This window comes from Lagenorhynchus albirostris, chromosome 12 (assembly GCF_949774975.1).
Source record: "Lagenorhynchus albirostris chromosome 12, mLagAlb1.1, whole genome shotgun sequence".
Classification (NCBI taxonomy): Eukaryota; Metazoa; Chordata; class Mammalia; order Artiodactyla; family Delphinidae; genus Lagenorhynchus; species Lagenorhynchus albirostris.
The window spans coordinates 71,968,520-71,996,019 of record NC_083106.1 but is presented as its reverse complement, the minus strand read 5'-3'; the positions used below and the strand labels follow the sequence as shown (position 1 = coordinate 71,996,019).

The following is a 27,500-nucleotide window of genomic DNA, read 5'->3' as shown; positions in this document are numbered from 1 at the left end:
CTATTTTAGCCGGTTAGTAATTTGTATGCACTTTAGCTGCTAATTTGTATGCATTTAGGTAATTTTCTGTATATTAGAAATTTTTTTAAATGTGCTTCATTAAAAAGTTTCACTTGACCAAAAATAAATGATATTTCTCAGACTAACAAGTACAGAACAAAATAAAAATCCTACCTGAAAGAGCCAGAAACCCAACTGGAAGAGCTTGTAGTATCAATTCTGTTACTGGGAATGGGCTGTGGAGCAGATATTTTAAGTATTGGTGATTTTTCCCATGGTTTTAAATCTTCCCTAAAATGTGTAGGAGGTGTACCATTAACATAGGATTTAATTTTCCCCTGGAGGTTAAAAAAAAAAAAAAATTAAAGAGTAATAGCAGGTACCCCTAGCACAGTAGCTAACACATAGTTGGTACTCGGTAAATACTGGTTAAACTATATTAAAGAGTAAAACCTTACAAGAATAATTATCTAGTATTTTCAATTCAGTGCTTCTACAGTTTAGTATCTTGATCAATTCTCAAACCATATCAGTGGCTATAACCCAATTATTAAAAGCTTTGGGAATAATTTTTAGGGATATAAGTTTGCATATTAAGTTCTTATTTACCTGAGTATTAAACAAAAATGTTAATAAATATAAGTTGTTCAAATAAGATATGAAGCAGTAACTTTAAAATTAACATCCATGACTTTAAAATGAAACAAAATGAAAGTCTGGTATAAATTTCATACAATTTACTCTGAATATAATTAAAGGACTCTGAATAAAATTAAAGCCAAATAATACTGACACTTCAAAAGGGACCCTAAAACTATTGCTATTACAATAGGTCAAGGAAGTTATTGAAATGGTATTTCCACTGCCAGGATAGATTCTCTACTATTGCCAAAAATTCAGTATGCCTTCAACCTTCTTTTAAACCTCAACGGTCTTCCAGGCCAACCTAAGTGTAATATGAATTTCCCCCAAACTTCTACCTTACATAAAAAAATTTTTATGATAAAAATTTGTTTTATATCAATCCTTGAGGCCTAGAAGACTCTTAATAAAGGGTAAATTTTCTATTGTCTTACAAATTTCTAGATGTTCTAATATATTTTGTGGATGTATAGAGGTTAGAAAAAAATTACTCTATCTGGTAAGTTTGACATTCTCCTTCCCTGTAGATTAACAACTATGGAATTAAATGTTAACAGATGTCTGAAACATGGCCTCCCCCAGAGTTGACCAGCCTAGGAATTCAGCAGCTTAGTGTCAATTATGCTAGACTAGGAGAAGAACTCCATTCCAGATTGCATTGCTCCAGTTCACACCGTGGCAGAAAGACACTAAACAGATTTTGGTATTAGGCTTACTTTCAAAATCACTTTCCTTTGACAATTTTTAGCTGGTGTTAACTGACATTTCACAAAATATATTTTAAGTAATTTAGCTATGAATATATATTTCAATATGCCTATACAGTATTGCTATACTTTACATCAACATTACTTCTATTGCAGAAATACAACATCATAAAGGGCTCAAAACTGCAATTAAAATCTTTAAAACTAGAAATATTAGGCAAATTTGAGAAAACTAACACTACATATATTATGTCATTAATTGTATTTTCTTATAGACCAGCCAGAAGAATGTTTTAAAGTTAGAGTAAAAATAATGAAAAACTAAACTGTCTATAGATTAAAATGTGAAGAAAATAGTGCATTAATAAACGAAGACAAACCTCAATCTTATCTGAATGAAATCCTGTTGTGAAATCAGGAGACTGTAAATCTCTAGGACTACCCACTCCTGCATAGCTTCCTTCAGAGTCTGATGTCAACAGTTCTGGAAGAGATTCCACAGAATTGGTCTTACCAGACTTTAGTAATCCTAAAAGGTAAAAATTTTTTCATATTTAAACACATATACATAAACATATATGTATTACATTTGATGAACCAAATAGAGCTAAAAGCGTCCATTTATCCAGATTTAGTAACATTTAAATTATAGTCACTGTACTAAAGTCTTAATAATTCAAGCTAACTGAAGAAAGAAATCAGTTGAAGTGAAAAACTGAAATGGAAAATTTTAAAACAACAGTTTTATTCATTTTAATTACACACCAATTAAGCAATAAACCTGAGGAAGATAGTTATTTGGTATCTGATTTAAAAAGTGACTCAGAACATTTTTTTCCCCATAAAGATAAGACAGCAAGACAAAATTAATAAACTCTAGACCCCTCCCCTTTCCCTTTCTCATCTGTCTCTGCACCTATGCAAAGGGGGATTAGTCCTAGTCTGTGTGGGAGAAGCATTATAACCTTTCTGCCACTCATCTAAGCCAGCAGACTGGCCAGGTAGCAGAGGCTTTGCTGAAGCCTACTGTGGCCTGTTTGAGGGTTTTTCCCTTCTGCAAAATATCTGTGAATTGAGAGCTATTTTCAATTAGCTTATCACCTAAAGCATAAGTTGTTATGAAATGCATATACCATTTGTTCTCTTAGGCAAGCTCAATACCTCAATACCTGTCTCCCTGCTACATCTGGTATCCTGGCTCATTAGCAAATCAGTCATTTCAAGTACAGAGTAAAAAAAAAAAAAAAACTTTTGCTTAGGTTCATGTGTTTATTTCCACATATTTAAAATGCAGTACAATCTAAATGAAGTGGCAAAATAAATACATTATAAAACATATCTCATAAATTCAGTAAGTGTTGTTTTCTTTAAAAGTAAATCACCCTGGGCTTCCCTGGTGGAGCGCTGGTTAAGAATCCGCCTGCCAATGCAGGGGACACGAGTTCAATCCCTGGTCTGGGAAGATCCCACATGCCGCGGAGCAACTAAGCCCGTGCGCCACAACTACTGAGCCTGCGCTCTAGAGCCCGCGAGCCACAACTACTGAAGCCCAGGCGCCTAGAACCCGTGCTCCACAACGAGAAGCCATCGCAGTGAGAAGCCAGCGCACTTCAAGGAAGAGTAGCCCCCGCTCACCGCAACTAGAGAAAGCCTGCATGCAGCAATGAAGACCCAACGCAGCCAAAAATAAATAAATTATATTAATTAAAAAAAAAAAAATAAATCACTCTGACAAGATACGTGCCTTTTTTGTTGTTATTGCTAAAATACAATTTGGAAGAACATTCAAACTTTTCTCCCCCACAATGTTTTAAATATTTTTAAGAGTAGCAAATTTTTATATAAGAGAGTATATTTAATACTGGGATGCTCCCAAAAGTCAATTGGAAACAAATCTAATAAAGAAGACGATTAAAGTGGCCAACAATTATCTTTGATAAAAAAATATTTTCACAGAATGACTTCTAACTTTAAGGACCAACACAAACAAACGTTAAGCCTTCATACAACTGTCCTTGATGAAATTGGCTTCATACTCAGAATTTCTCCCAGAATAGGTTACTTTGGCCCCCAGTTAAATTTAACCTTTCAATCATTTTTGGCTTTGGCCACAGAAGGGAGTAGTATAGCAGGAAGAATACCGAACAGGAATCAAGAAAATAAATTCTACCTCTGGCTGCTACGACCTGAAATCACTTCAAAGTTTTCTGAGCTTGTTTCCTCAAGTTTAAAGGAAGGGGTGTAAATTAATTCATTATTAAGGTCTCTTCCAGCTCTGAAATGCTAAGACTCTTAACACATGTGCTATCAATAACATCCTTTAAAACAAACCAAATATCTGCTTTTTCCATAAATCTTTTAGGTATTTGGAAAATCACTAGCTCCACGACTGTCTATCCACTTATTCATCCTGCCATCAATCCACCTATGCCTCCTTCTAAGTACTACGGGTAATTCATATAACACAGAGGATGCAAAATCACAGAATTTAAACTTTAGAAAGGTCCTAAAATAGGAATCAGGAGATGCAGCAAATGAGAAAGACCTATAGACCTATACTTCATCAATCAATTTAGGTATATTAGCTTTCTTTTTTAATATCTCGTGTGTTATCTAAAACGACTATTCTTCACGTTATTTATCAAACATGTCAAATACCTCATCTGTACTTTTCAAAGTTGCCTGTATAAAGCTGATTGACTGTGAAAACACTGATAGAAACTGCACCAGTTTGTCTTATGGCTATAGACACACCAACTATTTCTGAAAGCCATGCTGTGCTGCCATTCTTTTTTGGTTACACTTCAAATTTTTATCTAAAGAAACTGTTAAAATTTAGGTCATTTAATCTGGATCTAATCAGATGAATCCAGAATGTGGGGTAGTCTACAATACCACTGGCCTCAACTTCTGAAAACAAAACAAAACAAAACAGAAAGGTGTGGTGGTGCTGTTCTACTTAAGAGACTAAAAAGACATTAATAAGCAAAGGCAATGTCAACCCTGATACGACATTAGATTTTTTTTTTTTCTTAATGTTAAAACAGAAAAGGCTATAAAAACATGTTTGGACAATTAGGGAAATATGGGCATAGACTACAGCACTACATAATATGAATTAATGTTAACTGTCTTTCAATGTGATAATGGTATTGTGGTTGTATAGGATAAGGGTTGTATCTCCCTTATGCTTAGGAGATTCATATTAACCTTGGGGGGAAAATGTCATGTCTACAGCTTAGTTCCAAGTGGATCAGGTTAAAAAAAAAAGTGTGTGTGTAGAATGTTTGGAGGATGAGGGAACAGAGCATGCAAGACAAAGCCTGCAAGAAAAAGCAAATGTGGTAAGAGGTGAACAATAGATCTGGATAATGGGTATACAGATGTTCATGGTATTTTTCTTTTGCCTTTTTAGTAACTTAAAGATTTTCAAAATTAAAAACTGGGAAAAAAAATTTTAGAAAAACTATATAACCTTACTTTCAAACAGGCTCACATAATGCCTAGGTATAAACCGTGTTGTATTTTACTACTGGATTATAACCTCCTTAACACGCATGAATGGAATCCCACGTGGCATCTCACTTGAAGCACTGATATATATGAACTGAATGCACGTGTTAATAGTATCTCTGTCATGTTTTGCCCACCTCTAACCCTCTATGCCACTAGACAGAGTGGTCTTTCTAAAAACATAAACCTTATCCAGTCACACCCTGCCTTAAAAAATCCATCAACAGCTACCTGCAGCCTTCAGATTAAAGTCCAAATTCCTTAGTTTGGCATATAACACCCTCCAAAATCTGACGCTCTCCAACCTATCTCCTATCTGCACCTACCGGATATGGCCGAGCTATGCACAACAAACGTGCAGTCTTTCTACTGCCTCTAGGCTTGAAACACACTGCCCCATTCTCTTAGCACGTCAATCTGCCTCCTTTTCTTGGCTAAATTCTCTTCACTCTTCGAGATCCAGCTCAGGTATCACTTTCCTCTAACAGATGTGCCCCGATCTTCTCAGACTAGTTTGGGTGCCCCTTCTGTGATCACAGAGCAAATGTCAATCAGAGTACTTATCACAATACATTATCACTTTCTGTGGTCTCCCTAAGACAAGGACTATTTTCTATTTCTGTAGCCCCAGCAGATGGCATATAATAGTATTTAATACATGTTAAATGAATTAGATAAGGAACAGAGACAAGAAAGATTAGATCAGAAAATATACCCTAAAATATTTTCCACTAACCTGTAGATGGTGGACTCTGAATAATATCTGAAAGGTTATAACCTCCAGAACTATCTGACCGCTTACGTGGCTTCTTTTTTGCTTTTGTTTTTGTCTTCTTGAACACACTTTCCCTAGGAAAAAAGCAAACATAAAAGTCATTTAAAAAAATTAAAGTTACAGGGCTTCACTTGTGGCACAGTGGTTAAGAATCCGCCTGCCAATGCATGGGACACGGGTTCGATCCCTGGTCCAGGAAGATCCCACATGCCGCAAAGCAACTAAGCGCGTGCGCCACAACTACTGAGCCTGCGCTCTAGAGCCCGCGAGCCACAACTACTGAGCCTGTGCGCCTAGAGCCCGTGCTCCGCAACAAGAGAAGCCACTGCAATGAGAAGCCCGAGCACTGCAACGAAGAGTAGCCCCCACTCACTGCAACTAGAGAAAGCCCACATGCAGCAACAAAGACCCGACGCAGCCAAAAATAAATAAATTAAAAAATATTTTTTTTAAATTACAGATGAAACAGGAGAAGAACTATGCATTTTGAGCAACGGAATACAGCATTTTGGTCAAACAGAAAACACAAAAGAATATATATGTTCTAGTCCCATTTATCTAAGTGGCCCAGAGCACATTAGTTAATTCCACCAAACTTCAGTGTGATACTATCACTTGTTCTAACCCTAGCACTTCTGTGAAAATTAGAAACAAGATGGTATATAAGAAAATACTTTGAAAAGTAAAATACTGTACATGTTCACACACAAGCTATTATAATCTATGATCTGGAACTAGAAATATTTGGTGATAATTTTTAAAGTATTTCAGGGGCTGCTTAATTCCTTGAATTATTATTAATCAGGAAAGAGAAAATAACATTATCTATAAGGACTACAACAGTCTTATTTCACCTAAAAATTATAGATCTCATTACATAATTCATCCACAGTAACACAGGTCAGCTGTGAATACTATTATTTTGTGAAGGATAATGTATTTATGTCAATGTTAATCATTTTATTATAATTTTTAATGTAATAACATGTCATACATCCAAGTCAGATATTTATAAACCTCAAGTATTCCAGTGGCTACCACCAAACTCTAGAAAAGAGGTTAAAAAAGATTTCTGGAACCAAGAGCAGCTTTTCAGTGAGCTACAATTATACTCATACATATATATACACTCACACATGTATGTAGTAAATGACTTGAACGTCCGAAGATTTTATTTTAACAGGTCATTTACCAAGCAGAAGGAAAGTAATTCTATAACCAGCTGATAAATTAGCCTAAAATGCCGACTGGAAATTCTAAGCAGGACTTATTAAATGGTCAACAGGGAGATTGTGTAGAACCTGGGATATTTTATTGAAGGACTCCCAAATGCCAGTCACTGTGGGTCATATCTCTTGAATGAGTAGGGTTCTCTACAGAGAGGGATCTAGAAGAATGGCTGATGAACTCCTCTTGGTTCACCCTCTCCAGAAGGCAAATCTCTCGTCTTCTGCTAAGATGGAGGAGGGGCAATCAATCACTTGGTTCAGGAATACATCAATGCTCTTTGAAAAATTTTCAAAAAAAAAAAAAGCTCTTTTCCAAATCCAACCACTTACACTGGTCTTCATAAACCTAGTACCTGTAATTCTTAAGCCTTTCCAGAATTCTGTTTTAGTTTTTTCTAAGTCATTACTGCTTGGCAACCACTTTCCAACTTCCAAAACTGTTAACATCTCCTGATTGCCATTTACTCCTTTCCTGTTCTCTCTGATCTAGTGCAATATGCCTTTTTTATTTCTTTACTATAATCTCAGCAGGGTTTGGAAAGGCAGTTAAGATAATTGCACTTATTCAACCCAACATATTTAACCAGAAGGCTACATTCCTTTTGTGTTTATACTTAACTTTGTTATATCTGCAAATATTAATTATGCATTTACTTTGTATTGTATCAGGCTAAAAATGAACATAAATACCTATTTTTTATGTTAGGTTTCTCAATTTTTCTTTCCATATTAATATAAAGGTGTCAACAGTGTCCAAGATTGGGGATGAGGGAAGGAGAAAAGGAAGGGGGGAAAAAAAAAACAGAGCTTACGAATAATTTTGTTCCATATTTATTTCTTCTTTCAAAAAGATATCTCCATCTTCTACATCCAAATAGCTAATATCTGGTCCATCTTGATATGGTGTAATGACTCTTCTATCCATTGCTGGAATCTATAGAAAAAAAGATGTCACTTTTTAAATACAAAATTTGTAGAGGAAAGACATCAGCTACCTTTCTGTCTCCCCTTCAGTCTACAACCAGTAAAACATCCAGAGCTCAACAAAGTTGCCTCTGCCCAACACACTAGGTCACCAGAGAATTCCACACATTTGTACATCTAAAGGTGGGGAGGCTGAAACACATACAGGAGAGAGGAAGAACAGATGAAAGAGTGGAGTCTGTGCCTGCAATCCTGGGCCTCTAACCATGGAAGCTGAGCCCACAGCTTCAGGGAACCCAGTACCAGCATGTGAGGTGGTGCACTTACAACTATGGCATCCTGAATGGAGGGGTGCTCACAACCACAGGTAGCTTGGTAGCGACGGAAGTGGGCCCTGGAACCCAGCCGCCATCGCCCACCATCAACAGTGGCGGAAGCCCACGAACCTTATACAGTATCAGATACAGTACAGGCACCTGTGCAACCCTGGCTCCCAATACCCCCATGATCCTCCTCCCCCCATGCAAAGACTGTTACTCAAGGAACCTCACAAACTGGGGAAGAGCCCAACATTCCAATGACGACAGTAGCTCTGGCAGAAGAAAGGCAGTAAGGACCTGGGAGGCACAAGAAGCAATAATGAAGGCACAGAAGCACACCTCTTACAGAGCCGGTGGAGGCTGGAAAGTGTCAACTAGCAAATATAATCAGAGCCAGCTCAGATAAGAGAAAACAAACCTGTGTTATAGTGCCACCTACTGGAAAGCAAAAGAAAGGACTCTAACTTCTAACCTGTCATTAACTTCAAATGCACCTGCAGAGGAACAATTTAATTCAAGTACCATATACAACCACAATAACACTCGACCACAAAAAGAAAATAACAGTTCTCCAGAAACCAAACTAAGTCACAGAATATTTCAATCTAACTGATAGAGAATTCAAAATAGCTGTCATGAAGGAACTCAATAAGCTGTAAGAAGTCAGAAAGGCGGTTTAATGAGCTCAGGAATAAAATTAATGAACAGAAGAAATACTTTACCAAAGAGACTGAAACTCTAAAAAAGAACCAAACAAACGCTGGAGTTGAAGAACTCAATAAATGAGATGAAGAATGAATTAGAAAGAAATGGAAATAGAGCAGATCATATGAAAGAGAGAATTAGCAAGCTCAAAGGTAGAAATCTTGAAATGATACAAGTAGAAGAAGAGAAACAGAATATTAAAAAAGTGAGGAAATTTCACAAGACCTATCCAACTCATTTAGGAAGAAAAATATTAGGGTAATGAGTAACCCAGAAGGAGAAGAGAGGGAGAAGGCAAAAGAGAGTTTATTTAAAGAAATAATATGAGAACATCCCAAAGCTGGAAAAGGAACTGGATACACAAGTCCATGAAATTAAAAGAATACCTAATTACCTCAATGCAGAACAACCTTCTCCAAGATGTGTAATAAATATTAAAATTGTCAAAAGTCAATGACAAAGATTTTTAAAGGCAGCCAAGAAAAAGGATGGTAGCTGGGAATTCCCTGGTAGTTCAGCGGTTAGGACTCAGTGCTTTCACTGCCAGGGCCCAGGTTTGATTCCTGGTCGGGGAACTAAGATCCTGCAAGCCACGTGGCATGGCCAAAAAGTTAAAAAAAAAAAAAAAGGCTGGTGGCCTACAAAGGAACCTCCACTAGGCTAGCAGCAGATGTCTCAGCAGAAACCCAACAGGCCAGGAGAGAGTGAAATGACAATCTCAGAATACTAAAAGATAAAAACCGTCAGACTAGAATACTCTATCCAGCAAAGATATTGTTCAAATATGAAGGAGAGATAAAGACTTTCTCAAACAGAAGCTGAGAGAGTTCATCAACACAAGACCTGCCTAACAAGACATGCTGAAAGCAGCACTTCTAACAGAAACAAAAAAGACAAACGGACACAAAACTTTGAGCAAGATGATAAAACAGAACCAGAAAATTGCAACTCTATGAGAGCATAAAGGTTAAAAGGAGAAAAAAAGAAAGCAGGAAAATAACTGTAAGCTATTTCTGTTTGGTAGCAAACTCACATCAAAAGGGATAATGTGAGGGCTTCCCTGGTGGTGCAGTGGTTGAGAGTCTGCCTGCCGATGCAGGGGACACGGGTTCGTACCCCGGTCCAGGAAGATCCCACATGCTGCGGAGCGGCTGGGCCCGTGAGCCATGGCTGCTGAGCCTGCGCGTCCAGAGCCTGTGCTCCACAGCGGGAGAGGCCACAGCAGTGAGAGGCCCGCGTACCGCAAAAAAAACCCAAAAAAGATTCATTTTATATATGGAATTTAAAAAAAAAAACGTCATGAAGAACCTAGGGGTAAGACAGGAATAAACACACAGACCTACTAGAGAACGGACTTGAGGATATGGGGAGGGGGAAGGGTGAGCTGTGACAAAGCGAGAGAGAGGCATGGACATATATACACTACCAAACGTAAGGTAGATAGCTAGTGGGAAGCAGCCGCATAGCACAGGGAGATCAGCTCGGTGCTTTGTGACCGCCTGGAGGGGTGGGATAGGGAGGGTGGGAGGGAGGGAGATGCAAGAGGGAAGAGATATGGGAACGTATGTACATGTATAACTGATTCACTTTGTTATAAAGCAGAAACTAACACACCATTGTAAAGCAATTATACCCCAATAAAGATGTTTTAAAAAAAAAGTGGAAAAAAAAAGGAATAATGTGAAAAAACAAAAACATAAAAGGGGATGAAAAAATTCATACAGGTAAATGAAGATAACATACTATCAGCAGAAAAAAGACTATTTTATCTGTGAGACGTTTTATACAAAGCTCAGGGCAACCACAAAACTTTGTTACAGAGCAGAGACATGAAACATAATAAAAGAAGAAACTAAGAACAATACCACAGAAAACCTCCAAACCAAAATAACAGACAGAAACACAGGAAAAAGAAACCACAGAGGTATCAAGCAACCAAAAAACAAAACACAAAATTTCAGGACTACATCCTCATCTGTCACTAATCCCCCTGAATGTAAATGGACTGAATTCATCAATCAAAAGACAGAGTGGCTGGATGCATTAAAACATAAGACTCAACCAAATGCTGCTCCAGGAGACACACCTCAGCTCTGAAGACAAACACAGGCTAAATGTGAAGAGATGGAAGATGATACTCTAAGCAAATGGCTGCCAAAAGAAAGCAAGTGTAGCCATCCTTATACCAGACAAATTAGACTTCAAGCCAAAAAGATAACAAGAGACAAAAAATGGTCAGCATATAATTATAAAGAGGACAACTCAGCAAGAACACATAAAAGTGACTAATGTATATGTACCTAACATAAGAGCACCAAAATATATACAACAATTACTAACATTCCCAAAGCGAGAGAACTGACAGCAACAAAATAATTGTAGGGGACATTTAACACCCCACTTACATCAACAGATAGATTACCCAGACAGAAAGTCAACAAGGAAACAGTGGCCTTAACTGAAACGTTAGATCAGATATATTTAACAGATTTAAACAGAACAATGAAGCAAAACACACATTCTTCTCAAATGCTCATGGAACATTCTCAAGGATAGGCCATAAATCGGGACACAAAAGAAGTCTCAATATAGATTTAAGAAGACTGAAATTCTATCAAACATCTTTTCCGATCACAATGGTATGAGAAACTAGAAATCAAGAACAAGAACACTAGAAAAATGACAGATATGTAAAGATGAACAATATGCTACAGAACAACAATTGGGTCACTGAAGAAATCAAAGGAGAAACAAAAAATTACCTGAAGACAAATGGAAATGAAAACACAATATACCAAAATCTATGGGAAACAGCAAAAGCAGTATTAAGAGTTTGTAGCAATAAAGGCTTACCTCAAGAAACAAGAAAAACTTACACCTAAAGGTACTAGAAAAAGAAGAACAAAGCCCGAAGTCAGCAGAAAGAAGGAAATATAAAGATCAGAGAAGACAGAAGAAAAGATGAATGAAACTAAGAATTGGTTTTTTGAAAAGACAAACTAAACTAAGAGTCAGTTCTTTGAAAAGATAAACAAAACTGACAAACCATTAGCTAGATTCACTAAGAAAAAAAAGAGAAGCCCTGATAAATAAAATAAAAAATGAAAGAGAAAATAAAATAGATACTTACAGAAATATAAAGGAGTATAAGAGAATACAAAAACTGGACAATCTAGAGGAAATGGACAAATTCTTAGAATCATACAACCTTCCAGGGCTGAATCATGAATAGAAAATCTGAATAGACCAATCACTAGTACAGAGATTGAAACAGTAATCAAAAAGCTGCCAAAAAACATAGGTCCAGGACCAGATTGCTTCACAGGTGAATTCTACCAATATTCAAAGAAGATTTAATAACTATACTAAAACTATTCCAAAAAACTGAAAAGGAGGGAATGCTTCCTAACTCATTTTACAAGGCCAATATCACCCTGATACCAAAACCAGACAAAGACAACACAAAGAAAGAAAATCACAGGCCAATATCTCTGATGGCTGCCAGTTGCAAAAATCCTCAACAACATATTAGCAAAACAAATTAAAAAATACATCAAAAGGATCATACAACATGATCAAGTGGGATTTATACCAGGGATGTAAGGATGGTTCAACATCCTCAAATTGATCAACATGATACAACACATCCACAAAATGAACAAAAATCATGCGATCATCTCAAAAGATGCAGAAAAAACATTTGACAACATTCAACACCCATTTATGATAAAAACTCTCAACAGAATGGTGTAGAAGGGATGATATGTGACAAACCCACAGCTAACATACTCAATGGTTAAGTAGTAAAAGCTATCCCTCTAAGATCAGGAATAAGACAAGGATGCTCAATCTCACCACTCTTATTCAACATAGTACTGGAAGTGTTAGCCAGAGCAATTAGTCAAGAAAAAATAAATAAAAGACATCCAAATTGGAAAAGAAGACATAAAACTGTCACTATCTGCAGATGGCATGATTTTTATATACATAGAAAACCCTAAAGATTCTACCAGAAATCTGACACAAATAAATGGAAAGATATGCCAGGGTCAAGGATTAGAAGAATTAACATTATCAAAATGTCCATATTACCTAAAGCAATCTAATTCAATACAATCCCTATCAAAATCCCAAAAACATTTTTCACAGAAATAGAACAAAAAATTCTAAAATTTATATGGAACCACAAATGACCCTGAATAGTCAAAGCGATGCTGAGAAAAAAGAACAAAGCTGGAGGTATCATATTTCCTGATTTCAAACTATATTACAAAGCCACTGTAGTCAAAACGGCATGATATTGGCAGAAAAACAGATGCAAAGATTTCTAAACAGAATTGAAAGCCCAGGAATAAACACTTGCACACACGGACAATTAATTTACAACAAAGGAGCAAAGAATACACAATGGAGAAGGGACAGTCTCTTCAATAAATAGTCCTGGGAAAACTGGACAGCCACATGCCAAATAATTAAATTAGACCATTATTTCACAATATACACAAAAATTAAGTCAAAGTAGATTAAAAGCTTAAGTGTAAGACCTGAAACCATAAAACTCCTGAAAGAAAACACAGGTGGTATACTCTTTGATATCAGTCATAGCAGTATCTTTTAAAATATGCCTCCTCAGTCAATGAAAACAAAAGCAAAAATAAATGGGATTACACCAAACTAAAAAGCTTCTGCACAGCACAGGAAACCATCAATAAAACAAAAAGACAACCTACCAAATGGGAGGAGATATTTGTAAATCATATGCCCTAAAATAAGTCATACAACTCAACAACAAAATTACCTGATTAAAAAACGGACAGAGGAGTTGAATACATATTTTTTCAAAGAAGACATATAGAGGGCAAACAGACAGATGAAAAGATGTTCAGCATCACTAATTATCAGGGAAATGCAAATCAAAACCACACTGAGATATCACTGTACACCTGTCAGAATGGCTAGGGTCAAAATGACAAGAAATACCATGTGTTGGCAAGCATGTGGAGAAAAGAGAACCCTCATACACTGTTGGTGAGACTGTGAATTGGTGCAGTCACTACACCAATGACAGTATGGAGATTCCTAAAAAAATTAAGAATAGACTACCATAAGATACCCAGCTATCCCATTTCTGGGTACTCATCCAAAGAATACAAAAACACTTATTTGAAAAGATATATGCTCCCCTATGTTCACTGCAGCATTATTTGCAGTAGCCAATATATGGAAACAACCTAAGTGCCCATCAAGGGATGAAATGGATAAAGAAAATGTAGTATATGTGTATGTATATAAATGCACACACACACACACACACACACACACACACACACACACACACACACACACACACACACACACACACACACACACACACACACACACACACACACACACCGGAATACTACTCAGCCATGAAAAAAGATGAAATCTTTTTTGCCATTTTCAACAACACAGATGGACCATGAGGATATTATGCTAAGTGAAGTAAGTCAGATGGAGAAAGACAAATACTGTATGATTTCACTCATAGATGGAACATAAAACACTAATAAACAAACAAAAACAAAATAAATTTACTAAACAAACAAAAAAAAACCCAAACACGTGGATACAGAGAATAGAGTAGTAGTTACCAGAGGGAGAAGAGGAGTGGGGGAGTGAAATAGATAAAGGGGATCAACTATATGCTGACAGATGGAAGTTAAATTTTTGGTGGGGAGGAAGCTGTAGGGTATACAGAAGTAGAAACATAACAATGTACACATGAAACTTACGTAGTGTTATAAATCAATGTTACCTCAATAAAAATAATAAAATCATTAAAATCCATATTTTTACACTGTCCTGATCTTTAGTAAATAAATAACGAAAGACCACAAAGCATTCAATAACTTTCATTTATAAAGAAATTTAAACAGATATTAATTTTATCATTAAATATCTTCAATTTTTATTATCGTGTTTCCCTGTAGAGCTTGTAAAGAAATCTTACGTCCTCATTTTTAAAAGATCCTAATGAATCAGAATTCATTAGGAAATTGTTCCATTGAGAAGTCTGACCAAATATACTTTTTTAGTTGATATTGTAATTGACAAAAACATAAACCTTACCATTTTTCGGTAAAACACAGAAAGATCCTTCAAAACACCGTCACTTAAAACATCAAGAGACCTAAATAATAAGATATAAAATTCTATCTTAACACTCAAGTTTAATACCTATTAAGACTTTCAAATATGCAGAGACATTTTATATTGTTGAGTAAGGAATATTTTTTTAAAAAATTAATATGCCAGCTGCAACAAATTCTTTTTGGAAGTACGTATAGTTATATATTTCACATAAACAGCAAACATATTAGACAAACATACTGAATAAAACTCAAGTAACTCTTACAAATAGGTGATAGAAAAATATTTTCTATAATAGCAAGTATTCAACTTTCATTTTCCACAAATATAATCTTTACTACAGAAGGAGTACTATATTGAAAGAACAATGGCCTATCAGGTACCTGAATTCTATCTAGGATTATCACTGCTCCCAATTACCTACATGACCTTGAGCAACTCACTTTCCCTCTCTAGTCCTTAATATCTTCATGTGTAAAATGACATTTGGGGACTTCCCTGGTGGCGCAGTGGTAAAGAATCCGCCTGCCAATGCAGGGGACACAGGTTCGATCCCTGATCTGGGAAGACCCCACATGCCACGGAGCAACTAAGCCTGTGCGCCACAACTACTGAGCCTGCGCTCTAGAGCCCGCGAGCCAAAACTACTGAAGCCCGCACAGTCTAGGGCCCACGTGCTGCAACTTCTGAGCCCACACGCCACAACTACTGAAGCCCACAAGCCTAGAGCCCATGCTCTGCAATGAGAAGCCCGCACACTGCAACGAGGAGTAGCCCCTGCTCGCCGCAACTAGAGAAAGCCTGCACACAGCAACAAAGACCCAACGCAGCCCAAAATAAAAATAAATTTAAAAATTAAAAAAATAAAACGACATTTGGACTAGTTCAATTGCAGTCAAAGGAGATTTTAAGGAACTCTCAGGTTCCAAAGAGGTACTTTGAGGCATCAGTAAAATTTAAATAAAAGTTTACATTCTAAAATGTACTTCAAACTATTTTTAAAACTAATACAAAGCAACCATATTCAAATCTGTACCATACTGGTTTTCTAACATTTTGAAGACAATCAACTTGTGAAGCTACGTCAATTCTGATGCAGCTGTTTTCTTAACATCTCTGTGCGTATTTATTTACACTTCTGGCAAACACATATTTGACTAGGAATGGTTACATTTAAACACATCTTTGCTTTAATGCAAGTTATAATGTCTACTCATGTAAAATGATTCACCACAGCACATGTGCCTCCCTTAACAGTTCAGCTGACAAACTTGTCACAACATAATAATGGAACAATAGTAATGTGACACATCATCCTCCAATATCGTATTTTAGATAGATTTGGCTTGTTTCACACTGTGGTTGATTCTTTTCTGACAAATTAAACGAGTTAATTTGGCAATGCAAGGGGAAAAAATTACTATGATTTGAATGACTAATGTAATGTCAGCAAAAAAAATAAATGTATTCTGAAACCTCTGCCAGGTTCTGACAATGAAATACCAGAGGCATTTTGAAATGACACTGTCTAATATCCCATCATATTAATTTGCATTTGGAAAGCATTTTCCACAAAATAACAAAGCATTAAATAGCCAAAAGAATTTTCTCTAAATTGAACCCTAAATGGCAACTAAGGAATCTGTTAAGTGATTCACCTTTTAAAAATGGTAGAAAACTTTTATTTCAAACATGTTTTGGAAATAGTTTCATTAAGCATCATCCTGACTTTGAAAGGTGAGTTATCAAAAAACTGTTACCATTTATAATTAATTATATGGATCAAGGTTTTCTTGATTATTTGCCAAAAAAAGTTTCACGGGTTTTCTCATCCTCATTTGAGGATATAAACAGAATCTACTTCGTAAGGTTTTCATGAAAATTAAGTGAATCTATACAACACTTTTAGAATGCCACCTGGCACATACCATTAATTATCATTATTACTATGTAACTATTATTGTAGTACTATTTTTAGTTATTACTATTAATTACTATCATTATGGCAGTGTTAGCTATTATTACAGTTAAAACAAAATACAGCATTACACTAGACATCGACTTTAAAAATGCAACTGACACCAAGAAATCTAATCTGAAATTCCCGTGCTGATCAAAAAGACTTACTTTTCTCATCACTGACTTTATAGTGAGTAAATATAGTAAAATTGTGACTTTATGCTAAAAAATAAATCTGTAACATTTATTTCATTAAAAAAATTCCACTGCGGTTGAGAGTCTGCCTGCCGATGCAGGGGACACGGGTTCGTGCCCCGGTCCGGGAAGATCCCACATGCCGCGAAGCGGCTAGGCCCGTGAGCCACGGCTGCTGAGCCTGCGTGTCTGGAGCCTGTGCTCCGCAACAGGAGAGGCCACAACAGTGAGAGGCCCGCATACCACAAAAAAAAAAAAAAAAAAAAATTCCACTGCTAAAATAGTTGAAAACAATGGGATTAAATTTCCCAAGATTCCTCTAATTCTAAAATGTCTATGACTCCTAAATCATTAGCATTTATCAAATTCTTTCCATCCAGGTAAACATCAATATAGCATGAAATATTAGCTTATAAAACAGGATACATATACTTAGCTGATTTTTTTTCACGTAAAGTGTGTCATTTTTCGTAAGAAAAATTTCATTACCATGAAAGCTTCAACACACAAATCAGCTTGCCATAAACTAGACCAACTAAATTTTTTCAGGCCATCTGCTGCAGCCTAAGTTTGACCAAAGAATCAATATGTAGTATAGGAAATATCTTAAAAGGGAATAAATACAAAAACAGAAATCAACCAATAACAAACTGTTTGCATGATATGTGAAGTAATTAAGTGCTGGCTTAATTAGTATTACAGATACTTTCTAAAAGCCAAGGTAAAAACTACATAGTTACAAATTAGCCTAAACAAGCAAAGAGATACGAAAACATATACAAATATACTTGTGATAATATTGTCCCACAACCTTCCAACCAGCATGTAAGCACCACTGAGGGCAAGGATATTGTCTTTATTTGTTCCCGGTAGTATCTTAGCAATGGCTGGCATATATTAAGCATCCAAATACTGATGGAATGATTAAATCCCCTTACATTTTCACTTTTTCTACAAAGCTGGGATTTATCGTTATTCACTTTTAAATTACTAATATATTTGTTATTATATATAAATAAGTGCTTTTGCAACAGTCTGTATATATCTAACCTACCTTGCTTCAAGTAAAGCTGCCATATTCAGTCCTATAAATTGTAAACAAGATAGTTTCAACTGTTCAGCATTATACATTGCTGCGAATTCCAGTAGCATAGCAGCATTCTTAAGGGTAACTACAAAGGAAAAGATATGCGAAATGAGATGAAAGGCATGTTACTACAGCAAATGAAATATACTTATTTCTCAAGTTGTCAGGTTTGAACATTTAGAAGAAGGAAAATTGAAAGTAGTGTCTTGCCAAAAATAAGTTATACTAGGGCAAATATACAACTCATTTTCCATCCCAATATGCCAAAGTAATTTTAAATGACTTGTTCAGAGGAAGTATAAGCACACGTAAAATTTTAAGCAAAAGAAAATACAGAAGGTGCATTACAGTGTCATCTAAAAAGCAAACATATAAGAATTGACAATCTTCTACCTAACCTTTTCAGAATATTTTTAACTTTCACTGATAAACAACATTCCTTTTCATTTATATAGCACAGAATAGTCATTCTCCTATAAAACTAACAAAGTATACTTAGGAGTAGGAGAAATTGATGAAATCATTCTACAAAATATATTTATGTTGAGTCGTCTATCAGACTTTACGTGGGTATATTTACATATATAAACACATACAAATACTATATATTTAGAAAATAAGTACATTTAAATCTTACCATATTATAGTTCATGCCAGTGCAGAATCTGGCATACTGTACAAAACATGCTAGATTTTGTTACAATCCTTGTTAACTTTATATATGAAGTGTGTTCTGCTAGAGACTGTCCCAGAATATTCTATTTACCTAGCATGTAACTTTGGCTTCCCAAACCCCTCCATTCTTTTTCTTACTTACTCTGAGTCCCAGCCAACAGAGGAACACAACTATTTTCTACACCTGGCTTCCTCCACTTCTTTGTTCTTTCTCCCTTATAACTCAGTCAAAAGTTATATGCAGACAATATGCAGACAATAATGATCGCTGCCTCACTCTTGACTAACCTAATGTTTCAACTAATGATGAACCCAAATTCTCCCATTTCACAGAAATAAAACTGGATCATACAAAAACTTCAGAGTTGTTCAAGGAGAAGATAATCCACAGAGCTCAAGAAAAGTGAGTAAATAAGACTCTAGAGCTAAGACAAACTATTAGAAGTACAAATTAGAAAAATTTGACAGGAAATCCCTTCACACTTCCTGAAGAGGCAAAGAAAAAGAACAAAGATAAGATTAGAAAGCCAAGAAACTTTTATATCAGGGTGAGGAAATTTAACCTTTATCCCAGAGTAAGTGATTAAAAATATATGAACGAGGGAAGACATTAACTCCTTCCTACAGAAAGATTAAAGAAGAAGTTAGAAAAGAGAAACAGGACTTAAAAGACTACTATGACACTACACAGAAGGGATGGATAACAGTGATCTCAACTAGTATAGTGACAGTGAGAATAAAAAGGTAATGGAGGGCTTCCCTGGTGGCGCAGTGGTTGAGAGTCCGCCTGCCGATGCAGGGGACACGGGTTCATGCCCCAGTCTGGGAAGATCCCACATGCTGCGGAGCAGCGGGGCCCGTGAGCCATGGCCGCTAAGCATGCATGTCCGGAGCCTGTGCTCCGCAACGGGAGAGGCCACAACAGTGAGAGGCCCGCGTACCGCAAAAAAAAAAAAAAAAAAAGTAGGGGAAATGTGATCAACACAGTTAAGATTAATCAATTTTGACAGCTGCAATTTGGGTATAAAAACAAAATAACAAAAACTAACTTTGGGTTCCAAAGTTGAGTGTTAGGATGACAGCCATGCAATTAACAGAAATAATGAACAGAAAGAGAAAAATAAGAGTTTGAGAGAAAAGAAGTTTTTGATAAATATATTAATGGGATGGTTACATAAAAATTCCAGCAAATAGCAGGGTAGCTAAGTGTAGACTTACAGACCAGGGCAAGGGTAAAAAATTTCTGCTTTCAAACTCTCATCTTTCAGATTCCAAAATAAGTTTCATGCCATCCTTATTATTCAAGCTTTTATGGCAGTTCCAAAAAATTAACGTATTTCAATTCTAAGATGTTCATGTTTTCACATATTAACATCTCTAAAATAAGGATGTGTTTAATAGTTTAAATGTTTAAATGTCTTGAATTTTTGATAGTTTAAATATTTAAATAGTTTAAATGTCTTGAATTTTTAATGATACAAAAACATGTATTTTATCATAAACTACATCAGAAAGTCAATAAAATACAGTAAATCCTGGATCAACCTGAAAACACACTAAGATTCCAATTCAAAAACTCACGTTTTTCACTTAATGCCACTTCACAAATCTCTTTCAATCGAGATATGAGAAGCTGATCAGCCACCACAAGAACACTACAAACAAAATCCAAATTTTGAGATTCTAAAAAAAAAGAAAAGAAAAAGAAGCGTCACTCTTTATTATTATTTTGTAAACATTATACCTAAGGGGAAAAAGTTCAAGTAATTAAGACACTACAAACGAGAGAATTATGATGATTATTTTCTAAATGTTGAAATGGTAAGTATGATAAACAGTAGTAACATCAAAATATTTGTCTTTTCAGTAGAAAGCTGTAAAATAAAACACACCCAAAATGCCCTGGTTCACACTAGGACCATAAAATGGGCAACTTGAGTAGATCTTTTTTAGTCTAAAGAACCACTAGAATGCCTGACTTGTTTAAAATCTCCCATTGCTGTTGGACAAACATTTCTCAAACTAATAGAGGGGAAAGTCAAATCTCATCCTTAAAGGTAATATACAGGTATATGTTAAATAGATACACATATGTTAAAACATATATATACATACAGGGGGTAGAGGGGGCAGGGAAGGACGAAGGGAGAGGTGAATAATGCTCTTAGGCTTCCTTATTTAAAACAAAATTGGTCACCTAAGAGTACTTTTAAAAAAAATTATAGAAGTTCCTTAATTTAACATAAACTTGATCCAGTGTACTATTAATGACCTTAAGCAACGCTAGAATCACTGCCAGAATAGTAGTATAAATAGGAAAAAAAAAAAAAAAACAATACCACCACCATAGGAAGAAAAAAAATGTTTAAAAAGAAAAAAATGAGGGACTTTCCTGGTGGTCCAGTGGGTAAGACGCTGTGCTCCCAATGCAGGGGGCCCAGGTTCAATCCCCAGTGGGGGAACTAGATCCCACATGCGTGCCACAACTAAGAGTTCACACGCCACAACTAAAAGTCCACACACCGCAACTGAGAAGTCTGCATGCCGCAACTAAGAAGTCCACATGCCAACAACTAAAAGATCCTGCGTGCTGCAGCTAAGACCTGGCACAGCCATAAATAAATAAATAAATAAATAAAAAGCAAAAAGCCCTCAAAATAGAGATGAAATATATGCATTTAAAAAAAAAAGAAAAAATGAAAGTAGAAAAAACATTCTAAAAGATGAGGGAGAGGTAAAGTCATTGCAAATGGCAGACTAAGAACTACTTCAAAAATTCTTCTCCACAAAAGCAATGAGAATATTACAAAAAATTATCAAAAATCAACTTTTTTAGAGTTCTAGAAATTAGCCGAAAGCTTGCAATAATCTAGGGAGCACTGACTCAAAAAACTTTGTGGAATCTTAAGAACAGTAAGCTTTGGGACACTAGCTGCTCCTGCTTAGATCCTCCTCTCCTCTCCTCGCCTCTCCTCCTCGCCTCTCCTCCTCAGTAGTCTTGAAAACCATCAATCCTGCAATCACAGGCAGGTACGAGAAGCTACATCCACTGGAGGAGACAGAACAGTTGTGGAGCAACATTATCAAGAAACTGTCATTATTTGACCTGTCTGGCAGTTTCCTGGAAACCCAGCTAGCAGGGGTTTATTTGACCTTAAAGCTTGCCCAGTGTGAACAGCCTCAGAAGAGGGCATTTATTCAAAACAATTAGCAACTACTTAACACTGAAGCTGCCCAAGACAATAAATAAGGGATTGCACAAACAAGAAGCAGGTTAAAAAAACTTAAAAAGAAGAGCTAGGGAAAGAGATATTGTTGTGACTGAATGTTTATGTCCCCTGAAAATTCATATGTTGAAGGTATAATTTCCAGTGTGGTTTTATCTGGAGACAGGGCCTCTAAGGAACTAATTAAGGTTAAATGCAGTCATAAGGTAGGGCCCTGATCTGACAGGATTAGTGTCTTTCTAAGAAGAGACATCACAGATCCATCATCTCCCCCCACTAATCCCCTTCGCGCGCCCACGTGCGCGTGTGTGTACTCTCTCACTCTCTCTCTCTCCACTCACACTCACACTCACACACAAGCACTGAGGAAAGGTCAAGTAAGGACATAACAAGAAGGCAGCCATGTACAAGCCAGGAAGAGAATCCTCACCAGAAACCAACCCTGCTGGACCCTGACCTGAGACGTTAGCCTCCAGAACTGTGAATAATAAATTTCAGTCTCTGTTATTCTGTTATGGCAGTATGAGCTGTGTCCATAAGGGGTTTTGAAAAGTTTTAACATATTCCTATGAACCTAGAAGGTCATACATCTGTGGAGGGCTGTGCACATGCCCAGAAAAAATTTAAGAAGGCCCAAAACTCTTACTTCTGGATGACCTTGAGACCACAAAGGCAGGAAATGAATCTAAGGCACAGTTGTAAACTGCCCAGCTAAGAACTGAAGCCAGGCCGCCATACACACAAAGAGCCCCTAGGCACAGGCTGGGAGATTTACTGGCTTAGGCAATTAAGGAAAATTCTGTAAATTCTGTCTAATTAGTAGCTGACCACTAAGCTGACCAAGCAGAGACCTCAGTGGTCATATATGACGAAGAATACCAATTTTACAGAATTAGTTCCAATAAGTCACTAAACAAACAGCAAACACAACAATCCCTGGGGAAGGAGGAAAATCTGATTTCAAGAGTTGCTACATGATATTATTTAGATATGTCCAGTTCTCAACAAAAAATTAGAAAAAATGAAAAGTGGGATGTAAACATATGGTCTATATACAGAAAAAAAGTGGCCAAGAGAATCTGTCCCTGAGAATGCTAAGGTGCTGAGCCATTACATATTACAGACTTTAAATCAATTATTTTGAATATGTTCAAAGAACAAAAAAAATCATGCTTAAAAATCTAAAAGAAAGTATAAGAATAATATCTCATGAAATTAAGACTATCAATGAGGACAGAAACTGTACATCAATTGAGATTATCCAATCAGAGGAACAGAAAGAAAAACAAGAATGAATAAAAAATATACTGAGTATAAGAGACCTATGGAACACTATCCAGCCTAGATAGATATTTATGGGAGTCCCAGAAGGAAAAAAGAACAGACATAAAGAATATCTGAAGAAATAATGCAGAGGGGGAGAAAAGTAAAAGTGAAGAGGATTTGTATGGAATCAAAGTTCAGCTGTGAATAACAACCAAGATAGGGAGCAACCCCAGTACCCATCAATAGACAAATGGATAAAGATGTGGGGTGTGTGTGTGTGTGTATATCTCACATACAGTGGAATATTACTCAGCCACAAAAAATGAATGAAATTCTGCCATTTGCATCAATTGACCTAGAGAGTATTGTGCTTAATGAAATAAGTCAGAGAGAGATAAATACTTCATGTTATTATATGTGGAATCCTGGAATCTAAAAAAAAAATAACACAGATGTATATAACAAAAACAGATGCACAGATATAGAGAACAAAAGCAGTTGTTACCAGTGGGGAGAGGGGAGGGGGAGGGGGCAAGATAGGTTTATGGGATTAAGAGTTAGAAACTACTATGTATAAAATAAATAAGCAACAAGGATATATGTAGTGTACAGCACACAGAAATACCGACATTATTTTGTAACAACTTTAAGTGGAGTATAATCAATAAAAATATTCAGCCACTATGCTATACACCTGAAACTAATATTGTAAATCAACCAAACATCAATTTAAAAAAAAAGAAAAAGAAAAAAAGTTGTGGTTAGTTTAAAACAGACTGTTGTAATTATAAAATATTATTACATGTAAGCCTCATGGTAACCAGAAAGCAAAAACCTACAGTAGAAACACAAACCTACAGTAGAAAACCTACAGTAGAAACACAAGCATACCGCTACCAAAAAATCATTAAATTACAAAGGAAGACAGCACACACAAGAGGAAGAAGGGAACAAAGAAACTGCAAAACAGAAGACAACTGACAAAATTCCAGAAGTACATCCTTACCTACCAATAATTACTTTAAATGTAAATGGATTAAATTCTCCAGTCAAAAGCAAAGTAGTTGAATAGATTAAAAAACAAGGTACAACTATATGCTGCCTACAAAAAAATTACTTTACCTCTAAGGACACACATAGGCTGAAAGTGACAGGATGAAAACATATACTCAATGCAAATGGTAATGGGGGGGATAGGCATACTTGTATCACACAAAATAGGCTTTAAGTCAAAAACAGTCACATGAGACAAAGAGGTCAGTATATAATGACAAAGGGGTCAATACATCAATAAGATATAACAATTGTTACAGGCATACAGTTGAAGCACCTAAATATACAAAGGAAACAGTAAAAGAGCTGAAGACAGAAATAGACATCAGTAAAACAATAGAGGACTTCAATACTCCATATTCAATAGGAATAGATAATCCACACAGAAAATCAATAAGGAAATAGCAGACCTGCCCAACAATATACGCCAAATGGCCCTAACAGACATATAGAGAACATTCCATCCAACAACAGCAAAATACACATTCTTCTCAAGTGTACACAAAACATTCTACAAAACAGACGATATGTGAGGCCACAGAACAAGTCTTAACAATTTAAGAAGACTGAAATCACACCAAGTATCTTCTCTACCAACCACAATGGTATAAAATCAGAAAAACAGGAGGAAAACTGGAAAATTCACAAATATGTAGAAATTAAACAATACAGTCCTGAACAACCAATATGTCAAAGAAGAAATCAAAGAGAAAGCAAAAAAATATCTTGAGACAAAGGAAAATGGGAAACACAACGTATCAAAACTTATAGGATTAAACAAAAGAAGTTCTAAGAAACACGTTTATACTGATAAATGCCTTAAAAAGAAAGATTGCAAAAGAACAACCTTAAGGTTTTTACACAACAAAGAACTATAAAAAGAAAAACAGAGCCCAAAGTTAGGAGAAGAAAAGAAATAATATAGATAGAGCAGGAATCAATGAACCAGACACTACTAAAACAATAGAAAGGACCAATTAAACTAAGAGTTGGTTATTTGAAAAGATAAACAAAATTAACACACCCTTAAGTAGACTAAGAAAAAAGAAGACTCAAATAAATAATTGTAAATGAAAGAGGAAACATTACCAGTGATATCGCAGAAATACAAACGATCATAAGATACTACTATGAACTATATGCTAATGAACTGGATAATCTAGAAGAAATGGGTCAGTTCCTAGAAACATACCAAAACTGAATCATGAAGAGATAGAAAATGTGAACAGACCAATAACACAGTAAGGAGATTGAATCAATAATTAGAAGTCTCCAAAATAAGTAAAGCCCAAAACTAGAAAGCTTCACAGGTGAATTCTACCAAATATTTAAAGAAACATTCACGTCAATCCTTCTTAAACTCACACCAAAAATTGAATAGGAGGGAAAACTTCCAAACTCATTTTATGAGGCCAGCATTATCCTGATACCAAAGGCAGACAAGTTCACTACAATAAAAGAAAATTACAGAATATCCCTGATTAACATACATATAAATATCCTCAATAAAATACCAGTAAACCAAATTAAACAACATATTAAAAGGATCATACACCATGATCGAGTGGGATTTACACCTGTGATGCAAGGATAGTTCAACATGTGCAAATCAATAAACACGATACACGACGTTAACAGAACATAGGCTAAAAATCATACGATCATCTCAATAGCTGCAAAAAACGAATATGACAAAATTCAACATGCATTCATAATAAAAACTCTTAAGAAATTAGGTATATAAGGAATGTACCTCAACACAATAAAGGCCATATATGACAAGCCTAAAGCTAACATCATATTCAACAGTAAAAACCTGAAAGCTTTCACCTAAGATCAGGAACAAGACAAGGATGCACACCCTCGCCATGTTTATTCAACACAGTACTGGAAGTCCTAGCCACAGCAATGAGACAAGAAACAGAAGGAATCCAAATTGAATAAGAAGAAGTAAACTGCCATTGTTTGCAGATGACATGACAGTATACATAGAAAACCCTGAAGACGCCACCAAAATACTCTTAAAAATAAAGAAAGAATAAAGTTGCAGGGTACAAAATCAATACACAAAAACCTGTTGCATTTCTATATGCTAACAATGAGCTAACAGAAAGAGAAATTAAGGAAACAATGCCATGCACAATCGCATCACAAAGAATAAAAGACTCAGGAATAAACTGAACCAAGGAGGTGAAAGATCTGCACACCAAAAGCTATGAAACACTGAGACAAGAAATTAAAGAAGGTACAAATAAATGGAAAGATATCCCATGTTCATGGACTGGAATAATTGATATTGTTAAAATGCCCATTCTACCCAAAGCAATCTACATATTCAATGAAATCCCATAAAAATTCCAATGGCATCTTTCACAGAAGTAGAAAAAGTAATCCTAAAATTCATACGGAACCATAAAGACCGTAAATAGCCAAAGCACTACTGAAAAAGTACAACAAAGCTGGAGGCATCACATTTCCTGATTTCCGAATTCTATCACAAAGCTACAGTAATCAACACTATAACGTACTGCCATTAAAACAGACATGTAGACCAATGAGACATAATACAGAGCCCAGAAATAAACCCTCATATATACAGCCAATTAATCTTTGACAAGGGTGTCAAGAATATAAAATGGGGAAAGGACAGTCACTTCACTAAAGGGTATTAGAAAAACTTAATATCCACGTGCAAAACAATGAAACTGGACCCACATCTTACACCATAACATAAAAATCAACTCAAAGTGGATTAAAGACTTGAATCTAAGACCTGAAACTATAAAACTCCTAGAAGAAAAAAGGGGAAAAGCTCCCAAACATTGGTCTTGGCAATGATTTTTTAGATGTGACACCAAACCACATGAAACAAAAAGCAAAAATAAACAAGTGGTATTACATGAAACCAAAAGCACAGCAAAGCAGTCAACAAAATAAAAAGGCAACTTTGGAATGGGAGAAAATATTTGCAAACCATAACTGATAAGAGATTAACATCCAGAATATATAAGGAACTCCTAAAAATACAATAGCAAAAAAAAAAAAAAAATTACAGACTTAGAAAACAAACTTATGGTTACCAAAGGGGAAA

General features: G+C 35.8%; 1 protein-coding gene across 4 annotated transcripts in view; it reads right to left on the bottom strand.

Moving 5' to 3' along the window:
* IBTK (inhibitor of Bruton tyrosine kinase) overlaps positions 1-27,500 on the bottom strand; it is a 114,207-nt gene that overhangs the window by 28,081 nt on the left and 58,626 nt on the right. For 3 of the 4 annotated variants that reach the window (XM_060167230.1, XM_060167229.1, XM_060167231.1), the window contains 7 exons: positions 20,445-20,546; positions 18,156-18,273; positions 14,927-14,987; positions 7,679-7,800; positions 5,599-5,711; positions 1,730-1,878; positions 175-338 (listed from right to left, as the gene is read on the bottom strand). In XM_060167230.1, coding sequence (XP_060023213.1) covers positions 175-338; positions 1,730-1,878; positions 5,599-5,711; positions 7,679-7,800; positions 14,927-14,987; positions 18,156-18,273; positions 20,445-20,546 — 829 coding nt within the window. The remainder of the gene's footprint in view (positions 1-174; positions 339-1,729; positions 1,879-5,598; positions 5,712-7,678; positions 7,801-14,926; positions 14,988-18,155; positions 18,274-20,444; positions 20,547-27,500) is intronic. The other variant, XM_060167232.1, reaches the window with a different exon arrangement.